Genomic DNA, 25,907 nt, shown 5'->3' with positions numbered 1-25,907 from the left:
TCATAACAAGGTTGAATGTTTCTCTCCATGGGCAATTTCAGTTATTAAGCTTTTTAAGGCTTACTCTAACTAAAAACAATTGCCTTGTTTTCCTGCCCAGTTTTTAATATAGCTCCTTGCATGTAATAGTAAAAACAGAAAGTCATTATGGAAATGGCTTTTCATCTTACAAGTCAAAACCATACAAATAAAGTGCAAATGCCTGTTTTTTTTAAATTTTCATGACATATCTCTTATAGAACAAGTTGAGTGGAATAGCTGAACTATTGGCAAGAAGTTTTGTTCTTATTTATTAAATAACTGGCACCTTAAGTTTCTTTGTAGTTTTTCAGTGAATATATGAAGTGTTAGGATATCATAACTCTTTCTCTGTGGTATAATAAAAAACTATTAGAAATAGACTTAGAACGTTTAAAGAGATATCATGTTGCATCATTAAACTGAGGAATTACTTTGCATATGGCTATTTGTACCCCGGCTCCAACAGAATTCTCCAGTTCTGCTGATTTATTTATATGTATAAACTATTTTCTGTTATATAATTGTGAACAATTTTTCTCATAACAACTCAGAAAGTTGGTTTTTGGTTTTATGTAAGGTGTTCCTTGAGGTAAATTTAATTACCAGTTGATATTGTTTTGTCATATAAATTTTTTGTTCCTGGAATATCGAAGATGTGCTCTGTCTTAACTAAGATGAAGAAATAAGAAAGCAGGAAACGTGGAGCCCATCCCTGGTAGATAAGCCGGATGAAAACACATGGGACAACCTCTCAGTGTTTCTATTGCCAATCCTGGTAACAAACTACCAGAAATACTACGTCGTAAATATAGTATAGCAAGATAACTAACTGTGTTATGTGTTTATAGTGATGATTGCTCCAGTTTATAACAAATACATATTCAGCATAGGGAGAAATCAACTTCTTAGATTGCTGAGAGCAAATTAAGTCTGAAAATCAAAAACCAAGTTAAGGTCGAAGAATCTGTCAGTTATTTTGTTCATGATTTTTCTAGTGTGACTAGACTTCTCTTCCTGTTAGTATGAGTTCTTCTCATTCAGATCTGTACACTAAGATTTATTTGGGAAAGTAACTTTCCCAGATAAGATAAAACACTTTCAAATTAAATTGAGCCAGCATGAGTTTGATTTGTTTGTACATAACTAGTTAATTACCACTTGAACACACATAAGAAGCCAGCCCTCCTTCTGTAGCTCCTACTCTGTGTGCCATTGGCATGTCATTTTTAAGCTACTCTCCAGCTGCTCCTGCCTCAGAGTGGCATTGAGGCTATACATTAAATATTCCACCTGCTTCTAATCTTCCAAGTTTTATGTCTGCCATAAGACTCCTAACTATTTTTTTACATTAATTATTACTCCCAAAAGTTAATTAAACAGCTACAACTGTAGAAAGAACCCAACTGAGTAATTGAGAGGAAGTGTTTTTAAAGTATCTGGAGTACAGTATTCTAATAGAGTTCAAGAATTCTTGTCTTCAGGTTTAATTTTACAACTAAATTCCTCTAGGATTCAGTCTGTACATGTTCTTTCAAGTAAAATGTTGGACAGTTTCTGTTCACCAAATTCATGAATTCTTCATGTGAAATTTCAGTCAGATATTTGATAGCTTTGCTTTCTTAAGATTACCAGACCTCCAGAAATACCTTGTTACCCCTTTTTTGCTGAGGTGGAACTCCAGTCTGTAATATGGGAATGGCAATGTTCATTCCTGTATTATATCCACATATCATTAAAAAAAAAAAAAAGCTTGAAGAATGAGTAATTTAAGAGAAGTGAGGATTTTCTACATTCATAAGTCACTTGTATGATAACCTCTAAAATATGAATTGCTGGGCCAGCAGGTGGTATGGAGGTTAAGGTGATTGGATTCCCCCATGGCCAACCTAGCGGTTCAAGTCCCAGACCTGGTGCCTTGAAAATCATGCTAGACACATGTGCATGTGTGCCCAAAATCCGAAGAGGAGAATGGAGGAGAAGGGATTGCAATGTGGCCATCCCCCGAGGGGATAATTTCTCACTTTTCCATTCCCTCCGTCTTTCTCTCGCCCTGTGTTTGTCTCTCTCCAGCGAGCACACACACCCTATAGTAAATTTAAAATAGATATACATACATATATACATACACACACATATTGCACAGTAAAGCTGGGTGATTTATAGATACAAAACTACTGTGTTTTTGTCATGATAGACTAGTCTATATCCGTAGTGTAATGTTTTGTATATGAAACGGAGAGTATTGTTTCTGAATAAGGTTGATCAGAAGAGTTAAGGTTTTGGTAAATTGTCGTAATTGAAAGATATTCTTAGGGCTGGCCCGGTGACCTACTGGTTAAGGGAGCCAGAGCTCACATGGCTGACTGTGCCATGCCAGTCCCAGACCTGGAGGCTTGAGAAACATGCCAGGCACATGTGTTTGCATTGCCCAGAATCCAGAAAGGATGGAGAAATAAAGGGAAAATGGTTGCAGTGTGACCATGCTCCACTAACATGTGCTCTTTTCCACTTTTTCTCTCTGTTTCTAGTGACTATACCTCTGGCAACTTAAAAAAGGGAAGAAAAAACAAACAAACAAAAAAGGCCAGTCCCCTTGGCCTAGCAGTTAAAGGGAGTCAGACCCCACAGGCCTGTCTATAGTTGAGTCCTAGCCTTGGCAGCTTGAAAAACATTCCAGTTGTATGCGCATACATGCCCTAAATCCGGACAGGATGGAGAAGTGGAGGAGAAAGGTCGCAATCTGACCATACTCCACTGGGAGTGCTTTCTCCCTTTCTATCTCTGGCAAGCGTGAACATCCTCCAGCAATTAAAAAAAAAAAAAGATATTATTTGAAAAGCGTATAATCATTTCAAAAAATAATAGGCATTTAAGCTGTGAAGTTGACATTAATACTAGAAGTCCTAAAATACAAATTGCCCCTTTTAAACTAACTCCCATTGCAAATAAAAATCAAAGATTGATCCCATCATCTGACTTCATACCTAATCTGTAGACTTCAAATCAATCAGCATTCACATGCCATACTGACTTTTGTGACCTGAAGAGGAGTAGTACTGAAACACCTATCCAATTACCAGCCCGAAGTCCTGCAAGGCATCTTTATTCCAGCTAAACCCAATTTCCTCAAAATTTTCCCAAGTTTGGTCAGCTCTGCCTGATGTCCGTCTCCATCTCTGTAAAGTTTGACTCTTCAGTATAATTTGATTATGCACTGTTTTAGTCCATTCTGTGGCAAATAACAGAAAATACCAGAATATGGGTGATGAATAGAAGTAAACGTGTATGCTTTTATGAAGCTTATTCAGCATACAGTTTGGAGATCTAAGGTCGGTTTGAAAATCAAAGGTCCAGGAGTCTCATCTGGAGAAGGTCTTCTGGCTGCATCACAGCATGGTGGAGGGCAAGAACACACGTGTCTGTCTGTGTGTCCCTGTCCTGGTCTCACTCCATTTCTGTAGAAACCCACCAGGAGACAATTCTGAAGGACCCCTCCTTAATGGCCTTAATCCTAATCTCATTCCAAAAGCCTTACCTTTCAACACCACATGGAATTAAGCACCCTCCTTAATTCCATCACAACCAAATCACAGCACATCAGTTTGGGTAAACTTTCAAACCATAGCAACCACTTAAAAGACTCACATGGTGAAGAGGGGTAAGAAAGAAACCTGTTTTTAACATAGGGACAGTATGAGTCTCGACTCCTAGGTAAATGGGGAAGAACCCATGAGCGCCAGCTTTTGTAGACTTACCAACTGTTTGGTTTGAATCCCAACATGTTCTTAAATTTCAGTTTTTCCTCAAAGAACTTTCAAAATGAATCTTCTAGTTTAAAATAATAGTGATTACTTTTATGTGGTTTCCTTGTTTCTCGTTCATTTCTTGCTTGCTTCTGTCCTTTCTTAAAAATAGCATTTTCCCCATCTTTAGTCCACTCTAGGTTTTCAAAATACTTCTACAGAATTTTCTGTAAAGATCTATATTTTTCTGAGAAATATTTTGGTTCAAAAGAAAGAGCGTTAGTGTTAAAGGCTATAATTTAGTAGCTAACATAATATTGACAAAGAAAATGCTTTTCCCTGGAGGGAAGATATTATTTGGTGAAGGACAGTAGGACTATAAATGGTGCCTTTTTTCATATAATATGTGCAGTCAAAACTATTTCCTGATTTTTTTTTAAACTATTTTACAGTCCCAGTGGGTCTTTGTTATCTTGCTTGGAGCAGGTTAAAACATACCTGCTTACTGATGGAACATGCAAGTGTGGCTTGGAATGTCCTCTTATTCTTCCCAAGGTAACCATTTTACAATAGCTCTACAGCAGTTTTATATTTCTTAGATATTTTATATATTTGTTTTTCTCATTTGGCATTTCACTTTCGTATTACTTCTCCAGTCATATGCATTTAAATTCTTTATCTAATTAGACATCTTCTGCATGAATTTTAGAATATCTAAAGTTTGTGGAAAATAGTTCAAATCCAAGAGTCATTTTGAAAGGTGTTAAACATATATTCATATTAAATATTTCATTTAAATGTTATTTGCATTTTTTAGAACTATACCTAGGCTCAGTATTTAATGGTGCAGTATTTTCTTTCACTACTATAACCGTTCAAGTCGACAATGTTATTTTTAGAATTGATGCTGATAAATCTATCACAAATATTCCTAAAATCACAAAGCTAAACCCTCATAGCCAAAATATGAACAGTTTCATGCAGGTAAAATGTAAAGTTCTTTCAAATGGTAAAACATTATTTACTGTAGAAATAGGTAGGTCATTATTCTCTGAATGTCTGGTATAGTGCTAATTTGAAACTAAAGACAATTTTTTCTTTTTTACTTGTGTGTTATTACGGTTTCAAAAAAGGATTTATAAATAAGATATTTCTAAAAATAGAATAATAGATTTTTTTAATCTGTAAAAAGGTAATATTGCTATAATAATAAAACTAAGCCAAAGAAAAAGTACATAGAAATGTCCTAGCCTTGTGTTTCATTTTATTTTTTAACTGTACTTAATCTTTTTTTTGTGCTTTTATAACATCAGGCTATGTCTAAAAATGGAAACATTATCAGATATGGTTTCCATGTATTTATCTTGGCTTAGAATTAGGGTAATTTTCATTATTTACACTGCCACTAAAAAGCCATGTGTTCAGCAGAGATATTTATTAAGTTGTATAGAGTTGCTTTTCGTAAATTCAAAAACTTTAGAAAGTTTGATTGAGATTTATGGCTTAATCTATGCACAACTCTTCTTTTAAACAAAGGGTTATTATTATTATTATTATTAACTGTTTTTCCAGACTTACAGTAAACAAAGACTGTGCTTTTTCTAGGTGTTTAATTTTGATCCTGGAGCTGCGGTGAAGCAAAGAACTGCAGAAGATGTTAAGGCCGATGAAGATGTCACAAAGCTATGCATCCATAAAAGAAAAATCATTGCAGTGGCCACACTTCATAAAAGCATGGAAGCCCCACATCCTTCTCTGGTGCTGACCAGTCCCGGAGGAGGAACAAGTATGTAATACTGCAAACGGTTTAGGAATTCTCTTCTCCCACTCTGCTCCTACAGGAGTCTCTAGAAATCACTTTAACTAAGCATCTTCCTATTCTACTTTCCAAACATGCACAATGCATTTAGAATTCTCTATGTTCTATCATTTTATTACAAATAGCAAATTAGTTATAAAATATTACCTTGAAGTTATTTTTCAAAATTTCTTAGCCAGATCATCAAGTTAAACAAGCAGAATAAGCACTAATTAGCACATACGAATGCTGCGTAGGTGTGGAGAGCTGAGCTAACAAAAGAAAAAGTGCCATCGGTTTTTAAGAAATAAATACCTTCTCATTCCCAGAGCTGGCTTAGAATGTGTGGTATCGAGTCCCAAATGCAACCTAGCAGTGTTGTTCAGTAATAGTAGCTTTAGTCTTTCCACCATTTAATAGTCATTTATTGAACACCGACTAAACAGAAATCAATTTGCCAGGAACTTTTTGTAACACTTACCCCCGCAAAATTATTTTTTCCTTAATAAAAATTCAAAACCACAGAAAAATTACAAGAAAAGGTTATCAAGTTTCTATGTACCCTTCACCTCGATTCATCAATTAACCTTTATTGTAGAAGTTGCAAATATTGTGACAATTCACCCCTAAATATTTTAGCACACAAAGACATTCACCTACATAACCATAACCTATCACATTCAGAAAATTTGATATTGTTCTGTTGTTATTATCTAATATGCAGCCCATATTCAAATTTCTCTAGTTTTCCTAATAACATCTCTTAGGACTCCCCCCTACCCCCAGATGGAATCTCGCTATGTCGCAATCCTCCTGTCAGCCTCCCAAGTAGCTGGGACCAGAGGTGCATACCACCACATCAGAATCTTTCAGACAGGGTCTCACTATGTCATTCACACTAGCTGCAAGCTCACAGTCCTTGAGCTTGCAACCCTTTTACCTCTGCCTTCTAAGTAGCAGGGACTACAGACGCCTACATCTGTGCCCACTTTCAGGGTGGTGGGAATAGAACGCAGGTCTCACATGTGGCTTCAGCATTCTAAACAGCAGATTTTAGTATGCAATACCATGGCTGGGCCTCTCATATCTTTTTTTATAATGAAAAAAAGCTCAATCTTTTAAAAAAAAATATGGGATGTAATCAATGATTATGTACCCTATGTAGGTGTTAAATTTCTTTTATCTACATCAATTCTTCTGTCTTTTTCTTTTCTTACAATATTGGAATTGTTGAATAATCTAGACCAGCTTTGCAGGATGTTGCTCAGGTTGGATTTGTCTAATTGTTTCCCCTTATTTATGCTCAGAGTAAACACATTTTGATAGAACTACCACGTTGGTGATGTTACATCTTCATCAGGAAGCACAGGATGTCAGTTTTTCATCCCATATTGATGACATTACATTTGCTTGCTTGGTTATGGTCGTGTCCATCCATTTTTCCATTATAAGGTTCCTTTTTCCCTTTGGGATTACAATGTGCTCTGTGAAATTTTACCTTGAGACTGAGGAACTTCTTTTTATAAGAACTAGATTATGAACTCCTTCCAAAATATTACAGTTTATTTAACCCTTGAATAATAATCCAGAATAAACTATGGCTAAGCACCAAAATATTTGTTTGTGAGAGATAAATATACTGTTCTCCAGAATTCTGAAAAATGTGGATGATGAATGTAACCAACCTGTGGTGATTAGAGAAGGCTTTACAGCCAAACTCATATTCTGGCCAGGCTTGGAAAATAATATGACTTAGAATATGAGGGTGACTAGGAAAGTTCTCCAAATGAATGTAGCACAACTACAGGATGTCATGGAAACTAATCTGACTTAAACATGAGTAGGTAAATTGGGGCCAAATCATTGAGAGCATTGGATATGAAGAACAGTTACTGCCTTTTGCAAGTAATTAAAGATCTGCACCTACTCCTCGTGTGAAGAGGGCGGAGAGAGGCAACTCTGGCAGTTATTGGCATAGTGCTCCTTTCTAATAGTCCTCTAACCTCTAAACATGAACAGGAATAATCAGAAAAAACAGTTCCACTACAGTGTGTAAGAATAAAAATATTTCAGGGAACTTTTTTATTTTAGTAAGCCGCATTTTTCAATTAAAAGTCTCAGCCATAGTGGTGCACTGGTAACATGGTGCTGTGCAGTGCTGGAAGCCGTGTGGAAGATCGGGGTCCAGTTCCCCAGTCAACCTGTCCACATCAGGCACATGCATGTTCGTGATCCTGGATGGCTGAAAGGCTGGGGACAGAAGTTGCAGAGTGAGACTCTGTTGAGGGTGCTTATCTCTCTCTCTCTCTTATGAAAGAAAGAAAAAAACTTTTAGAAAAAGATACTACAACAATTTAAAGACAATTTAATATCAATAAAATATTTAAAATGTACCACTATCCTACCACCTTGATATAACTGTTTTCATTTTTCATATTACCTTGGATGTGTGTTTGCACATGCTCTTATCTACTGCTGTTCTTTTTTTTTTAAGAATTATTTTATTTAACTTTATTGATTTATTTATTTTAATTTGACCGGAGAGGAGCAGAGAGAGAGAGAGAGACAGCAAGCCACCAGATTCAGGACTCAAATGGTGGTTGCCCACATGGGAGTCCAGTGCCCTTAACCACCACGCCACCTGCTGACTCCTCTACTGCTGTTTTCACATCACATTTGATCAGTTTTGCCTGTTCCTACAGAATGTACCTGTAGCCTTCCTAAAGACACTGCCAGAATCTTGGGTTAAATCCTTTGTTATACCTACCCATTCTAGTCTAATTATCGAAATAAAAAGTAAATATTTAGCTAGTACAGGTAATAATAATCAGTACATCCCCATTGCCTTCTCAAATGGTACACTTTAGCAGATTTCTTACTTCTCTTTTACTAGCTTTGGACAAAGCATTTATTTCAGTTTAGGAATTTCAAGCTATGTTATAAAATTGAAGTTTAAATAATTATAAGTTCAGAAGACTCACACAGTAGTTCTCATCTCCTTTTATTTAAATACATAATCCTTTATTTCTGTACTGTTGATTCTTTTGAAAAGCCTATTTGAATATAAATGAAAGTGCTTGATGGGTACCTAGCATGTACAGTTGCCAACTCATGTATATTTTAGTTCCTAACTGTAACATAACATCAGACTGACTTTGTTAATTAAATATCCTATTACTTTAAAGATGGTTACATTTTCCTCAGGCAAAGAAGAAGCTTTTCTAAACCATAGCTGTTGTCTAAATTCTGTTAGTTGAGTGTAAAAATGTCAGTACCTGTATTTGTAATCACTAGACTATAGGTAACTATACAAATACATTGATACCCAAGAAAAGATGCGAGTAGTTGGTTTCATCACCAAAGAGAACAGTTCGTCGCATGTTAATACTAGTGATGTTAATACATATAACTGTAGTCTCTTTACATGCCAAGCACAGTGCCTAAAATACTTGCACATGTTAAATCTCCATTTACAAATTTTTAAAGTATTTCTTTTATGAGAAAGCTTCAGTTGCGTTGATTTGTTGTCCTTCTCTTGTGTCATGGTTCTCAACTTTTCACACATTCTATCCAGAAATCACTTTCCACCATGCTGGAATCAGAAAGTCCACGTTTCCCAAGAAAAAGCATGTTCACTGCCTTCTCTTACTACTTGAATGCACTCTACCTAAAGTTCTGGATACCCCAGGTTGAAAACTCCACCTTAAAAAATATCGGGGTGTGATTTGGTCTGTCTAGCAGGTGAGAGCTATGTCTCTCTGGCATGTGTAATTCTCCCTTTGAGTAAGTGTACCCCTGATTGCAAGTGAGTCCGAGTATGTGTGCTGGAAGCCGCCAAGTGGGGGTGGCGCGGGTAGAGTATGAATGATGCCACTCTCACCTTCTGTGCCCATAAAAGGACTCCCTGGCATCTTTTGTGCAGCCCATCTAGGGCTCAGCATCTGTTTCAACAGCTATCTTGAGCAGCCACCACCAATTGATGAAATTGGCATATGAAACAAATTTTACTTGCCATTTTTGTTTTAGAAGGCATGACTTTATAAAATAGTTAAACATCCTGAGGGGCTAAAAAACGTAGACCTTGAATTCTGACATGATAGAATGAAAATTCTGTATGATGAGCCAGCTTGCTTTTGTTGCCTGTATTCTGTCTGATCTCCAGAAGAACTGAAGGGACTCCAAAAAGCCAGAGAGGGAGAAATGCACTCATGTAAAAAGAGAATACTCAATTGCAACCCAGAACTGGAAGTTTTAGCACTCTGCCTAAATTTTTCATGAGAATCCTATCCTAATAAAAGAATTGCAATCTTTTAACTAAGTTGGTTGACTAAGGCTGGTTTTTACAATGACTAATTAAAGGCAAAGAAATTATAGTGTTACAGGCAGGATGTGAAACTAAAGCATGGCTACAATATTACTGTACTTATTCTTGTTACCACTCTCATTATAAAAGATTCAGAATCCCATTTACTTAATTCACAAAAACTAAAAGAGTATTACCCTAACAATGAAAATGTTGGGATTAGGAATTATGGTAGCTGTCCTGAGAAGGTTTCAGAAAGGTTACAGAAACACTTATAGGGTAAATATGTGCTAGTAGAAATGACAACTCACTTAAATCGATCAAGAAACTATTATACCACACAGGTTACAATTTTAAATTGTAATTGTATTCTTAAAATTTTCAAATCCAGCAAGGTACATCACCACTTCCAGCTGGGTTCTCAATCTTGATTTTGCATATTTCTAAATATTACTAGGATGGCTAATGTCAGTGGGGTCTGATTTTGATACCCATGTTTTCTCAACAGATGAGAGGTAAACAAGTGTAATGAGCAGTTATTGAGAACCTTTGGCCAATTATGTGAGAATAATGTACATTTTTAAAAACTTAGACTTTCATGGGCTGAACTATTTTTAATTGCATAGAATCACGGCTTTTATTTGCAGATATCTATTTCCAGATGCCCTTCCTCCTTCTTCTTTCTTGATTCCCTCCTTTCCTTCCTGCTGCCCCCAACACAAAGGAATTGAGACTATTAACAAAATCTTGTTTTTTCTTTTTTGTACCAGATGCAACTCCAGTAGTACCTTCACGGGCAGCAACTCCAAGATCAGTAAGAAATAAGTCTCATGAAGGAATTACAAATTCTGTAATGCCTGAATGTAAAAATCCTTTCAAGTTAATGATCGGATCATCAAATGCCATGGGTAGGTTGTATGTACAAGAACTGCCTGGAAGCCAGCAACAAGAACTCCACCCTGTCTACCCCCGGCAGAGACTGGGCAGCAGTGAACACGGACAGAAATCTCCATTCCGAGGCAGCCACGGAGGCATGCCTAGCCCAGCATCATCTGGTTCCCAGATATATGGAGATGGCTCAATCTCTCCAAGGACTGACCCACTTGGAAGTCCTGATGTTTTCACAAGAAATAACCCTGGTTTCCATGGAGCTCCCAATTCTAGTCCTATTCACCTGAATAGGACTCCTCTTTCTCCACCTTCAGTAATGCTACACGGTTCTCCTGTACAGTCATCCTGTGCAGTGGCTGGAAGGACTAATATACCTCTTTCCCCAACCTTGACTACAAAGAGTCCAGTAATGAAAAAACCAATGTGTAATTTTTCAACTAATATGGAAATACCACGAGCAATGTTCCACCACAAACCACCCCAAGGCCCACCTCCCCCTCCTCCACCTTCTTGTGCTCTTCAGAAAAAGCCATTAACATCCGAGAAAGATCCACTTGGCATTCTTGACCCAATTCCTAGTAAACCAGTGAATCAGAACCCTGTAATCATTAATCCTACCAGTTTCCATTCAAATGTCCACTCTCAGGTACCTGTGATGAATGTAAGCATGCCTCCTGCTGTTGTTCCTTTGCCAAGTAATCTCCCTTTGCCAACTGTAAAACCTGGCCACATGAATCATGGGAGTCATGTACAAAGAGTTCAGCATTCAGCTTCAACCTCCCTGTCCCCTTCTCCAGTGACATCCCCAGTGCACATGATGGGGACTGGAATTGGAAGGATTGAGGCATCGCCCCAAAGATCACGCTCATCTTCCACATCATCAGATCATGGAAATTTCATGATGCCACCTGTAGGACCCCAGGCCACTTGTAGTGGTATTAAGGTCCTACCCAGGTCACCAAGGTCAACAATAGGGTCCCCAAGGCCATCAATGCCATCAAGCCCTTCTACCAAGCCCGATGGACATCATCAGTACAAGGACATCCCTAACCCACTAATTGCTGGAATGAGTAATGTACTAAATCCCCCAAGCAGTGCAGCTTTTCCTCCTGCATCTGCCGGAAGTGGTTCTGTAAAGAGTCAGCCTGGTTTGCTGGGAATGCCTTTAAATCAGATCTTGAACCAGCACAATGCTGCCTCCTTTCCAGCAAGTAGTTTACTCTCAGCAGCAGCCAAAGCACAGCTAGCAAATCAAAACAAACTTGCTGGTAACAACAGTAGCAGCAGTAGCAATTCTGGAGCTGTTGCCGGCAGTGGCAACACTGAAGGACATAGCACTTTAAACACCATGTTCCCTCCTACTGCCAACATGCTTCTCCCAACAGGTGAAGGGCAAAGTGGTCGAGCAGCACTAAGAGATAAGCTGATGTCTCAGCAAAAAGACTCATTGCGGAAAAGAAAACAGCCACCTACCACAGTGTTGAGTTTGCTCAGACAGTCTCAAATGGATAGTTCTGCAGTTCCTAAACCTGGACCTGACTTGCTAAGGAAGCAGGGTCAGAGTTCATTTCCCATCAGTTCAATGTCTCAGTTACTACAGTCTATGAGTTGTCAAAGCTCTCACTTGAGTAGCAATAGTACCCCGGGTTGTGGGGGCTCAAATACTGCTTTGCCTTGCTCTGCTAACCAGCTGCATTTTACAGATCCCAATATGAACTCCAGTGTTCTTCAGAATTCACTGACACAGAACATACCTTTAAGAGGGGAAGCCGCGCACTGCCACAATGCAAACACTAACTTTGTTCACAGTAACAGTCCAGTCCCCAACCACCATCTTGCAGGTTTAATAAATCAGATTCAGGCTAGCGGGAACTGTGGGATGCTCAGTCAGTCGGGCATGGCTTTAGGAAATTCATTACATCCCAATCCACCTCAGTCAAGAATTTCAACGTCCTCCACTCCAGTGATACCAAACAGCATTGTTAGCAGCTATAATCAAACAAGTTCTGAAGCAGGTATGGTTTTATTAGAAAAAAGTACCCAAAGGTACTAAACTTTTCTACTTTTTTAAAAAATTTGTACCAAAATATTTATTATGATAAAAGAGGTCCTTTCCCCATTGTGAAATTCTCTTCATTTCTTTAATATTTATAATTTTATTTACAGAATGTGAGGGATTTATCTATTGGAAAGAATGACAGCTAAGGGGATTCCATGCATTTCCGTTATTTGTTGTCAATCTGTGTCATTTTGAATATTGGTCGACTTTGAGTTGGTTGTATAACCATTGGACTCTAAACCACAGAAGAAGCCATGTAAGGCAGGGTTTCCTGGTTCAAGGGACATGTCCTTGGTCTATGCCCACGTAAAAGCCGTTTCCCCTAGCTTTTATTTGTATTCAGGTAAATGAAGTTCATCTTGGAAAAGGCAAAAATAAATGGATTTATTTCTTGCTGCTGAACAGAAATAGGTGAATGGATAGGAAAAGATAACTAGAAGTTGTATGAAGTAGAACGCGATCTTCTAATGTGTTTTCTTATCCTAGTTTGCTATACTTTACTATTATTTGTTTGAGAAAATTCAAAAATGGATATTGGCTACTTCTCTTTTTAAAGGCAAAAAAGGTAATAATTTAAGTTTTCTAATAAAAAAAAGGATTGAAAACCTGATTTCCGGAATTTTTGATCTTGAAATTGTTTTGTAGTTTTCTTGTAGAACGAAACCAGTATTTTTACCTTTGACATTAAGGTTTTAAAACCAAATTGTTGTAACTCTTCATCTACTATTAATGAGGGAGACAAATTTATTTAAAAGTGGACACATTAGAAAAAAAAATCTGTGTTTTGTGCAATGGTTATGAAAAACTGTACAGTAGCATTAAATTTATTGAGACATCAAAAAAATTGACCATGAAAACATTAGAGAAAATACTCAAAACTCAACATTTGAGATTTGTGGGAAATGAACAGGAAGAAATAAAAGATGGCTATTGAGACATTGTTACTCAGATGTGAAAACAGCATGCCTTAAAAACCGGGTTACTACTGGAAATGAGGAAACTGCTGAGGCTTTAATGATAAGCTATTGTGTAGATAATGTGTAGTCTGTTTACTCCACTGTGCTGGAAAAGCATCACAATCTACATATCTTTGTTGCTAATAGTAAAACTCTAGTGTTTTCCATTCTGTTATTGCCACTTACACCTGCCATCCCTTACAATGTGTTATATGTTATGTTTTGATGTCCGTATTTAATGAAGAACTGTTCAGTGACCTTTGTGTCAAAAAGTATATAAGGTTTAGAAGATCTTTGAAATGATTAGTGCCTTCTGGATGTTCTTACTGTAAGGAATCTCATAAAACTGTGTGTATTTAACAGTGCAATCATCCCATAAGAGGCTTCTAACTTTTCGCTGATTTATATTACTTTTTAGGTAATTACACAAAGTGAAAATTTTATCTTGTGCATTTAACAGATAAAAGTTATATAAAATCCACAACTATACCATATTTACTGAGCATACCATCAGTCATTTTGATGAGACATTGTTAGATATTGTCATTTTATTATATAATTTTGATAGTTCTTAACTTCAAAATTTAAGTCCTGATTTATCTGCAAAGTGTACATATTTTATTAATGATATATTTCAATTTATCTGTAATGGAAAAGACCAACATTTATTTATATTCTTGTTCCTTCTGATCGTCAAGTTTAGACTTATTTCCTATAGTTTTGGCCATATTTTTTTTTATTCCTTGTTCCTCTGTAAAACATCTGACCTAGATTGCTAGTATTGAGAGTGTCAAAGCATACAGGTTAAAAATTTATTAATATAAGACGAGTGTTAGCATATAAAAAGCTAAAAAGCATAAGAATAAATGTCTCATAATGATATGGGTATGACCAATCATGTATAAACTAACAGAGAGCATATACTTAATAAAAATCTAGGTCAGTAAGAATTTTTAAAATATTAGACCTAGTAAAATTAAAAGCTAATTAATGTATATAGTTCTGATGTGCAGCTAGTTATGAAATGGGTTGATTTACTAATTAATGGAACGCTCGTGAGGAGCTGGGCATTGAAGAGGTCTCCGAGGCCGTTTTTCTTTCTTTCTTTTTTTTTTTTTTTGAAAGGTTTTTGCTATAGGGTGCATGCGATCGCCAGACAGACAGAGACCTAGAGACAGAAAGCGAGAAATCACCCCCACAGAGGGGATGGCCATGCCGCAATCCCGTCTCCTCCATTCTCCTCTCGGGACCTTGGGCACGCACGCACACGCGCCCGGCGTGAGTTCTAAGCCACCGGGTCTGTGATGCGAACCATGGTCGACTACGTGGGAGCCCAGCGACATAGCCATTACACTAACTGCTGGTTCCCAGAGGCCGTGTTTCTTTTACTACACGGTGAACTATGTTGACAAAATGTACTGTCGTTGTAATCGCTTGGTCTACGTATCTATTTTCACTGGCACTTATCCATCGAATAATCACTGAGCACTGAGGCTGGGCATTCAAAACGATCTAGCAGTTGATAGTCTGTAAGGTTTTTGCTAGGTATTCCTAACACAGCAGTAAGACATTAGAAGAAAAACACATTTTATTCTTAAAATGTTTCTTATAGCTACCATTGAGTGCCTATTATGTGCCAGATGATTGACCTATGTTACTTGTGGAGTTTTCCAAAGTATATTAAATTATTGTCCTCTTTTTACAGATCAGAAAACTGAGCCTCAGAGAACTTCAATAACTATCCATGATCATACATAAGTGAATCAGGATTTGAACTCAGGTTTATATGATTATAAAACCCATTTTCTGCTCAGCTGTGTTAAGTCCTTCTTCTGAAACACTTAGTTGTCAAAAATATTGTTTTCTCTTTCAAACTTTTCAAAAGATAATAAAAGCTCTTTGATGCTTCTTAGAAGACACATTTGTAAATTTTTGATAGCTTTTTAGAAAAAGTAGTTTTGCCTTCCTCCTTGACTCAGAGATCACAGAGTGCAGTGAGTAGAATGTTTGTGTCCAGGCAGATGGACTCTGTCAAGAGAAATGTCCCTTATTTGTGAATCACATTTAGTGAACTTTCTTTTGATATAGCATCACCTCATTTATTCAAATAACGATGGATATCCTAGTGGGTGATGTGTCAGGAGACCTTTAAAAGAAGCAACTATGTAGATGCTAGTCTTGACTTTTCCAAAAATGGTAGCAACATGAGGCAAGAGACCCGGAGGTCAAAGGGCCCCACTCTGCCCTGTGGGAGCAAAGCCTACACACTTGTTAGCTGACCTCCTTTTCTACCTTCTGCCTCTTTTCACTCTCTTAAGCAACAGTTGAAAAATACTTCATTAACTTGGAAAAGAAATAACTTTGTCTGGAAATGCTTCATTTGATTGTAACTTATTTTCAAAACTTTTTTTAAAGAGAGTTTCCTAAATTAAACTAAATATTGATCTTTAGGCCTATGTGTGAATTCTATGGAACACATTTAAAATACGCTACAACTCAAGTATAGGAGATAGTAGCCAAATCAAATAAAAGATATGAAGTGCTTAAAAAATGTTTCTAAAACTTAAGACTATATAAGGCTTTAGTAATTCTCTTGGTATTTTCAAATTGCCTTTCCATCAAAGCTTCTAAATACTTTGCATTAACAGGTTTATATTCTGTTAACTTTTTGAATATCAAGTTACAAGTAAAGTTTAATATTTCCATGTAACAGATTTAGAAACTAACCACTGGGGCAGTTGGTGACATTCCTCACATTGTAAAGCATAGTTCTGGTGGACCCCTCAACCAAACCAGAACACTGATCACAGACATGTTCTAGAAGTTCGTCAGTGCTGTACATTTAAAGCAGCTTTCAGTTTTTAAAGAGAGACAATGTCAGCATATACGTGGTTTCAGCATTTGTCTTGTGGTGATGTGGTTTAGGGAAGGACTCAAAATTAAGTGCCCTAGACTGGCCAACATCAAAAGGCCTTTGCCTCCTGCACACTTGCTTACCCTATAGGAAAAGCACGTATGCCAAAAACCCAGCCTCTGCAGCAAATTTGGCCCTGTCCTTATCAACACGGCAGCCAGTCTCTTCCTGATTTTTCACAATTTTCAAAGGAGAAAAAAGACTTATGTTATTCTGCTAATATGCTTAATAACAGCCATATCATCTTCCAATATGATAAAGCTATTAGTTATAACCTAATTTTTTAACTTTAAAATACTTTTCATAGTCTATTTTTTTCTAATAAAATATTTAACTACATGAAAACACAATAATCTGCAGGGACAGAGTATGAATTTGTGCCAGAAGAGAAAATAAGTCATTTATTTGCCTTCACTTTCAAAGATCTACATGGACTAACAGGAATATAAATAAACCTGTGAATACATTTATGTTCTTATTTACAAATTTTTTTTTAATTTTGCAAAAAAAAAGTGTTTTCTTTCAGCATAAAATACATATGATTGAAATTCAAGACAGCCATTAATATGGTAGGTACAAGACAATGAGATAAGTGTGACCGTGAAAGAATACTGGGTTAAATACTACAAATGAGTTTGGGTTTTTTTGGTTCTATGTGTTTTTTTCTTGGAACATGCCAGTAAAGAGTAGAGTGGAAATTATTTCTAGATAAGGTGACAGTTACAGAAAGGTTAAGGAATGAAGATGCCCAGGGGTGGATTGGACTATATATAAGTTAGATCTCTAAGGATATGAGAAATTTGTATAGAAATAGTTCTCTAGCCTTACGTAGGCTAATGCAGACTAAAGAAAGAAAAGTTTCTTGAAGAGCGTGACTTAGGGACCAGCAGTTAGTGTAATGGCTATGTCGCTGGACTCCCACATAGTCGACCGTGGTTCGAGTCCCAGACCCGGTGGCTTAAACTCTCTCTGGGCGCATGTGCGTGTGTGCCCAAGATCCCAAGAGGAGAATGGGGGAGAAGGGATTGCGGCGTGGCCATCCCCTCGGGGTGTGATTTCTTGCTTTCTGTCTCTCTGTCTCTCTCTGTCTGTCTGGCGAGCGCTTGTGCCCTGTAGCAAAAACCTCTCCAAAAAAAGAAAAAAAAAAGAGCATGACTTAAATAATAGTTGCTATTAAAAGTATTTCCACCCAAATTTTTAAATGCCTAGGTTTTATTCTCATTTGATGTGCAAGAAAATGAGCCTTCTGCTCTAGTTTTTTAACCAAACAACAAAACTATACTATGTTCTAGATTATGTGATAGAGATCTATGACTATTCTTTTAATTAAATTTTTTCAAAATGAGCCATTTCTTCTTTGCTGTAAGATATTTTTACTATAGACACTGTCTTGTTATTTAAGAAAGTCTCCTACTTTCAGAATGACACCCCTTATTTTGTTTGCATAGTCTAGGTTTAATGTTTCCTAGGTGCAAAAGAAGGAGTTAAATTGTTCAGACAGTTGGTCTGTGTGCTCATGTGCTATGTTTGCTGATCCAATGATCTACTATACCTCTCTCCTTGCAAGAAATAAATTGTCCTACTACACAGATTAGGAGGACGTTGTTCCATTGCAATACATTAAACTTATTTACAAAGCCCAGGAACCCTTCAGTTCTTTAGGAGATGCCAAAGCTATTTACTAAGATAAGTAGTTTGAAACATTAAGCAACATTTCAGGAAGTATGCAGATTCTAGGGAGTAATACTAGTTCCACAAAAATATGACTCACAGGAAATTATTTAGGCCTAGTTGTGGTGCCAGCACATGTTGCTAAAACTCTATGCTCCGCAGGCTGAGACCACATGGAGGGCCCAGGTTAGATTCCTGGCCCAACCTAAAGTCAAGGCATGACAGTACGCACCTGTAATCCCAGCAATTCAGGAGGATAGCCAAAGTGTGACATACTGTCTTGAAAAAAAAAATGTGTTGAAAAATATCTCTGTAATGTCATCTAAATGAATTTAATTTCCACATTCCTGTAGTGCTAAAATGTAAACCATAAATAAAATTCTTATCTTCCAGAAACATATCAAACAACATTAATAATGCCAGACAAGCAAAGAGTAGAGTGAAAATTATTTTCTAAGAATTCCACTTTTCACAAATTCAAAGTAACAACTCACCTTTTCACAGATTAAAAAGTAGAACTAGATAACGAAAGTCTGAAAGTTGTTGAGGGACTCCTGGGGTTGGAACTAATCCAGTGAAGTTCTGAGTATCCATCCAAGACCATGGGCACGAGGATGAGAGGCACCATTCATCATGGATAACCTGGTGTACAGCTCCAAGATCATACCCCACAGAGTTAAGCAGCTCAGAGGCCTGATCTTAAAGCAGTGTTTTTCAACTCTTTTTTTAACTCTTTTTTTTTTTACTTCTCCCTCACAATAACAAATTAACTTGCTTTACAAATCCACTAGACATAAGTTTTTAATGCATAGCTAAAGCATAATGAAAAAAAATACTTATTCGATGTGATGCACTCTGATATTTTCTATCCCTTTCTGTCTTATCCTATCTTATTCTACTTTTTAAATGACAGTCATGATTCACTGAAATGATTTCATCACCCACCAGCTAACAGAACCAAAGTTCCCACAAAATAATATCCTAACTATGCAATATTTCCTATATTTTCTTTCCTTTCTAGTTCCTCTATTCAAAAATACTGGTTGGGGCATACCAAAATGATCTTGCAGCCCAGTAATAGGTCTCAATTCTGTTTTAGGATATTCATAAGGTCATTAATTCAGCAAATGTTTATTGAGCACCTTGAATATGGTAGGCACTGTTTTAGCACTGCCAATAAAATAGGGTACAAGAGACAGATTCAAAGTTAACCATCTTAATAATCTGTAATAGTAACTCAGCTTGCTCTTTCATCAAATAAAATGACATCAAGCTTCCAGCTGGAATATCAAGAAGGCATTTTCAGAGAACGGAAATCCTACCAAGAAAAAGACTTAACCTTTTCTTGATAAAAGACGCATTAAAATAAAAACTTTTTACTTAAGTAAACTAAAATCTTAAGCATCTTTTAATTAATTCCCAGTAGTTCTCAGAGTAATTTTATGTGTTAAGAAAGGAAACAATATGATAAGTAGAAAAAAAAAGTCTCTGATGCCGTTACCACCAGCAGACCGGGAAGACTGACCTTAATGCAGTCCTAACTAGGCGGAGACCATATTCCACAATTTAAGCTTCATCTCTTCTCTTTCGTCCCTCCCTGGGAGCTCAGTCCTAGAGGGGTGGAGACCATTTCTTGAGATGCTATCATGGCCTCCTTTTCCATTTCCACTCCCTTCAGTGGTCTAGTTTTGAGTTTCTTTCTCTTTCCTTATGGAGGGAAAATGAAAAAAGCCACTAGGCCCTAGGGCTTTTTTTCTATTCCTGGTAAAGGAATATTTGGGATTTGCATCAGAATTCAAATCACAAAGGTAGAGATTGATAAATTTTTGTAAATACATATTACTATACCCTGTTACTGAGGCTTGAGAAAATAGTCTTGGGAGAGCTAGACTTCTCATAAAAGTTATCTTTCAATTTATTATTGTTATCATTAACTATCAGTCCTTTAAATGTAGGGGAGAAACTTTCACTATTTCAATGGGATTGAAAAATGAATATTTATTAGGCTCACTAGACCATGATATTTTCTCTTATCTCTAGAAGCATTCGTTTTTTATTAAGGATTACCATTGACCCTGCTCGCAATGAAAGTACACTTACCAAAGCAAATGATAAAGGTCAAATGGTGAAGGAATACCATCCATGTGACACCTCTCTTAGGTTCCTGAATTTTATGGATAAAAATAAGTATTGGGGCCTATCAATTTAGAAAAATTACCTGGTATAAAGTAATTTTTATTCCAAATTGGTGATATAGGTCAAACAGGTGTGACATTTAAAAATCACTGTTGGTCTACTTGGTATAAATTTTATGTCCTTGTATACATACAAAGACATGTATAGCAATACTATTAATATTTAAGAGGTAGTTATATGCTTAGTACAATATCAACAATGACTTTTCTCATAGAATATTGGTGTCCAGGAAGAGAAATAAATTTAAAGAGGTAGATACTGCTTTTGTTTAGAAAAGCAATTTTTAAAATGAAGCAGAGAAAATATTTCAAGAATTAAATTATTAATATTAGAAAAATATTATTTTAAAGATCCTTTACATTTTTCACTGATACTGGATACAACACGTGCATATTAAGTTACAAGTATGTGCAGAGTTTCGCTCATATATAGAAATCTCCCCACTGGCAAGGTACCGCTGTTGCATCCTCATTAGACTGAGCTACCTCCTCTGGGTGTTCAGGCATGTGATCTCACACCAGCTATTTGAGTGGCTTTCCAGTCTTCTCTCCTATTCGTTAAAATCGAGACAATGAGAAAAAATAAAATTATATCAGTTCATGGTTCTACTGGCTGGTATGAAATAATCACTTTTTCCAATTAATAGACTTCTCCAACTTACTAATTTGTTCTAGGCTCCCACCTTCCTTTTGGTTATTTAACTGCTAAATGTTCAGTGAATAATTCGCTTTAAAAAAAAAAAATCCTTAGTGGGACCAGCAGATGGCCTAATGGCTGTGTCACTGGACTCCCATGTAGTCGACTGCGGTTCAAGTCCCAGACCCAGTGGCTTAAACTCATGCTGGGCGTGTGTGAGTGCATGCCCAAGATCCCGAGAGGAGAGTGAAGGAGAAGGGATTGTGGCATGGCCATCCCCCTGGGGGGGGGGAGGTGATTTCTCACTTTCTGTCTTTCTGTCTATCTCTGTCTTTTTGGCAAGCGCATGCACCCTATAACAAAACCCTCTTTAAAATAAAAAATAAATTAAAAAAAAATGTCAGCAATGTACCTTTCATCACATTAAGCACAAAACATCTTGGCTCAAAACAAAACAATGCATGTAACAAAACTTGTCCCTTACATGTCTCACCACACCATAAAATTTTTATGCAGAACTATGCAACAGGATCACCAGAGAATACCTATTGAAGATTAAGTAGTTAAGAAATAATCAATCTCCAGATATTCCTCCAGCTATAAACATTTATACAAATTAAGGGTCCTGTTTAAATGACTTGAAGCATTAATGAGTGATTTTCAGAGCTCAGAGCACTGGGGGCAGACCTCGTTCTCTATATGGTGATTTTTAACTTCTTGGAATACCTAGGAGCTTCCTACGGTAACTTTTCATCTGCCAGCCATCTTCTGAGTGTGCCTGACAACCCCGAATTGGACCAATACACTGGAGAGTCAGTTTTCACTTTCTCCCCAAACGAATGATAATCTTTCTCCACGTCCACGTCCACACACCATCAAACTATCTGATTTCTAGAGGTTTAGTGCAAGTTTTATGATCTTAAGAGAGTCATTCAACCAACAAACATTGTTTAAATGCTTAACCATGTGTCAGAGAATGTGTTAGATCTTGAAAATACAGAAGGAAATAAATTATTCTTACCTGTAATCATTTAGAAAACTCATTTCGAATTTCTCCACTGCTTGTTTGAGGCAGTAGGTTTGACCTTGGGGTAAAGGAGCTTGGAGTACGGGCAAGTCGCACTGACTGAATATTCTGTCTTATTTCTTATTTTTGGAGAAAACAATGACACTTCATTATCCTTCATCTATCTTATTATCTCATGTCTTTTTTTAAAAATTATTTTACTTAGAAACCCTTTTTATTTCCCCTCCACCCCTCAAATCCTATACAAATGTTACACTTTCGTAAATGTCCCTTACATCTTCAGTGTTTTAAGTGTCCCCATGTTGTGAATAGCTCTTAGCATATTGCATTATAGTAACAGAAGCTAATATGTAAAAAGAACTTTAAAATGTTCTGGTTCATAATAAGCTCTCAATAAATATGTGTCTGAAAGAAGAGAAAGAAAGACAGGGAGATGTTTGTGTTTATTGCTTTGCCCAAACTCTTGAGTTCCTGCAGGAAAGGGCAAGGTTTCCTTTTGTTTGTTTCACTTTTTTGTAACATTATTTCTATCCTATTGTTCAGCAGAGTATACCCAGTTGTCGAATTGGTTTGTTGAAAACTAAAGAATATAAAAAAATACATCAGGATGTATTCACATACTACCTTTAAAAAGTGTATGTTATTCACCACTTTCTTTTTGGTAAGGCAAAAATACACACAGAGTAACTACACTCATTCTTATTTTCAAGAATATCTAGATGGAGAGCTTTTAAAATAATATTATCTCAAAATGGCTACTTCCTTTAATCATAAATACAGATACTTCTTTGTTGCAAATTAAAGACCTTGAAAATAACAACCTCTAAGGAAAGCCTTCATCTATAAAGCTTTGCCATATACACAGAAATGATGTGTATACATTTAAATGTGTCATTATTATTGATATTTAGGAAATAGGAAAAATATGCCATTCATACTGGTTACTAATAAATAAGACATCTTATTAGCTCATTTTAAAAAGTAGTTTCCAAATGCAAATAATATATAATACCTATTTATGGAAATATCAAGATTTAAGAAGCAAGGAAGTGTTTAAGATGTTGATTATTTTGTAACAAATCTGAATTAGTATTTAAAGAATTAAATGCTATATGCCTACTTCAGCATTTGGTATGCCTTTTTACTCTTTGTGAACATAGTCATTATTTCATGATAATATTTCATAAACATTTATACACTTTTCAAAGAGTTTTGTTTTTTAATCTCATTCTTTAAATGAAACACTGAGAGCTTTTTAAAAAAAGAGAAAAGGCAGACTATGACAGTTGGGAAAAACAACAAATTCTTGCTATAGAGATACTCTATAAGTTGTGTTGGATGTGCTTATTTATACTTACTATTATTATAGGGCCATTACTAATCGTGACTACTAATTAGACTACTGCTGATAGCAATGATAAATCCTTCAATTTATATGGACTTTTATACATTACAAACTTTCTTTTACCTATTTTTGATTGTCAAACAATCATGCCAATGATGGCATTTTTCTAAGGAAAAATTTTAAAGTAGCAAAGAATAATATGCAGAAAGTTGTTCACCCATGTATTGTATATAATGATGTAAAATAAAATATACATGCCAAACTTTATCAGGATGAGTCAGTAAATATGGTCAATCTTTGTATAATAGACAGTTAAAAATATACATACAAAGACTATATATCTTGTGTTATTCTATTAGGTGAGAACAAGAGAAATTGAAAATTAATTTAGCTCTACTATTACAATTATGGAAACATTTCTGTGTATTTGGAATGGTAACTCAATGGTAACATGAACAGAGGTAAAGTTTGTTACAATGGCATAGCACAGTGGTAAAATGTTTGAATTAATTTAGATTTTCAGTGACATTATTGTTCATTATACCAAGCATATGTTTGATATTTTTGAGTGAAATTAATTACATATAGTAAGAAAAAATTTGTCAAATGCATGTATTACATAAGACAGTGCATCTCTGTGGGAAGCCCATTTACCAGAAAAAGATTGTAGGTTCCTTTTCAATAGAATATGATTCACCCTCCCTGATCCATCCTTTGTGCATTTGGATCACCAGGGGTGATGCCCAGGCTGTACCCCAATAGATGAGTTTTCAACTGGTCTGTGTTGGGGTCCAAATATTGTTTTGTTGGCTAATTTATTTGTTTTAAGTTTCTTCAGAATATTTTATTGTGCAACTTGGGTTGAGAACCAGTCATTATAATTTACCATTATAAATAACAACTGAAAAATTGTATTTTTAATATTTTATATTTTTTAATATTAAATTCCCATCTCTAGTATAAGACTCAAAAATAATAATGCTATGTGGGGGAAGACTTGTCTAACTTAAAGAATCATAAGTACAAAGTATCTATGAGAATGACAGATTTGTAACATTTTTATTCATTGTTAAAACTAATGATAGAGTGTCATGAGAAAAATGACTTATAGGAATGAAAATAGAATGTGTCTTGATCAACTTTGCCAAGGGGTAGCCTGATAATATGTATTGAAAGTTTTAAAGCTATGTAAACCCTTTGTCTCTGGAATTCTACTTCCAAGAATTTATCCTTTACAAGTAATTAGGCAAGCTGACAAGGATACATTAATGAGAATGTTTGTTATTTGCATAGCAAATGTTGCTTACAATAGTAAAAGATTGGAAGCAATAAAAATTTCCATGACTGGACTGATTAAATTATGGTATCCACCCATGATACTAGTAAAATGGTTTCATAGCTATATGTGAATTGTTACAACATGGAAAAATGTTCATAATATATAACAACTTAAAAAGTTACCAACTAGCACTACAGCGTGATTCTAATTTTGTCTGCGTTTATATGTAATATGTCTATCTATGTCTGCCTATATATAAACATACAGGTGGGAAAAATCCGGAAAGCTGCAAACTAAAATATTAATAGTTCTCTCCATAATTACTCTTTATTTTCTTCTTTATATTTTCATGCACATTCTAGTTGTGTGGGTTTTATTCTTTTTTCACTAAAAGCAAATATACTTGTTTCATAGACAAAAAATTCCTTTAAATGTATGCTTTTTTTAAATGAAGCTTTGCTACTTTTATCTGCCTAGTTGAATGAACTACAACACAGATTCTTCCATCTTCTCCTAGTCCAGCTGTGAAAAACAAGCTATTTGATAACTAGCAGCTTCTACAATATTTATTTTATTTTCAATGTAGATTGGGAAGTATACCTTTAAACTTAAGTCCCATTAACAGATACCAAAAATCTCTAGTTACAATGAATAAAGATGCCATGTAACATGTGAATTGAAATGCATCTTAATAGTCTTTTATGGTAGTCTTATTTGCATCCCTAATTAATAACTTTTTTTTTCTTCTAGGTGGTTCAGGACCATCATCCTCCATAGCCATAGCTGGCACCAGCCACCCTGCCATCACAAAGACAACATCTGTTCTTCAAGATGGCGTCATAGTCACCACCGCAGCTGGAAACCCACTGCAGAGTCAGCTGCCCATTGGGAGTGATTTTCCTTTTGTTGGCCAGGAGCACGCACTTCATTTTCCATCCAACAGCACTTCAAACAACCATCTTCCACACCCCTTGAACCCCAGCCTCCTCAGTTCTCTACCTATCTCTTTGCCAGTGAATCAACAGCATCTCCTAAACCAGAATCTATTAAATATCCTCCAGCCTTCAG

At 36.1% G+C, this 25,907-nt stretch overlaps 1 protein-coding gene across 1 annotated transcript in view; it reads left to right on the top strand.

The window, feature by feature from the left end:
• MBD5 (methyl-CpG binding domain protein 5) overlaps positions 1-25,907 on the top strand; it is a 154,116-nt gene that overhangs the window by 89,560 nt on the left and 38,649 nt on the right. Inside the window, 4 exon segments of the mRNA XM_006157649.3 lie at positions 4,217-4,319; positions 5,370-5,550; positions 10,636-12,771; positions 25,590-25,905. Coding sequence (XP_006157711.1) covers positions 4,217-4,319; positions 5,370-5,550; positions 10,636-12,771; positions 25,590-25,905 — 2,736 coding nt within the window.

The sequence above is a fragment of the Tupaia chinensis genome, unplaced genomic scaffold (genome assembly GCF_000334495.1).
Source record: "Tupaia chinensis unplaced genomic scaffold, TupChi_1.0 Scaffold000549_1, whole genome shotgun sequence".
Taxonomy (NCBI): domain Eukaryota; kingdom Metazoa; phylum Chordata; class Mammalia; order Scandentia; family Tupaiidae; genus Tupaia; species Tupaia belangeri.
This window is presented reverse-complemented; position numbering and strand designations above follow the sequence as displayed.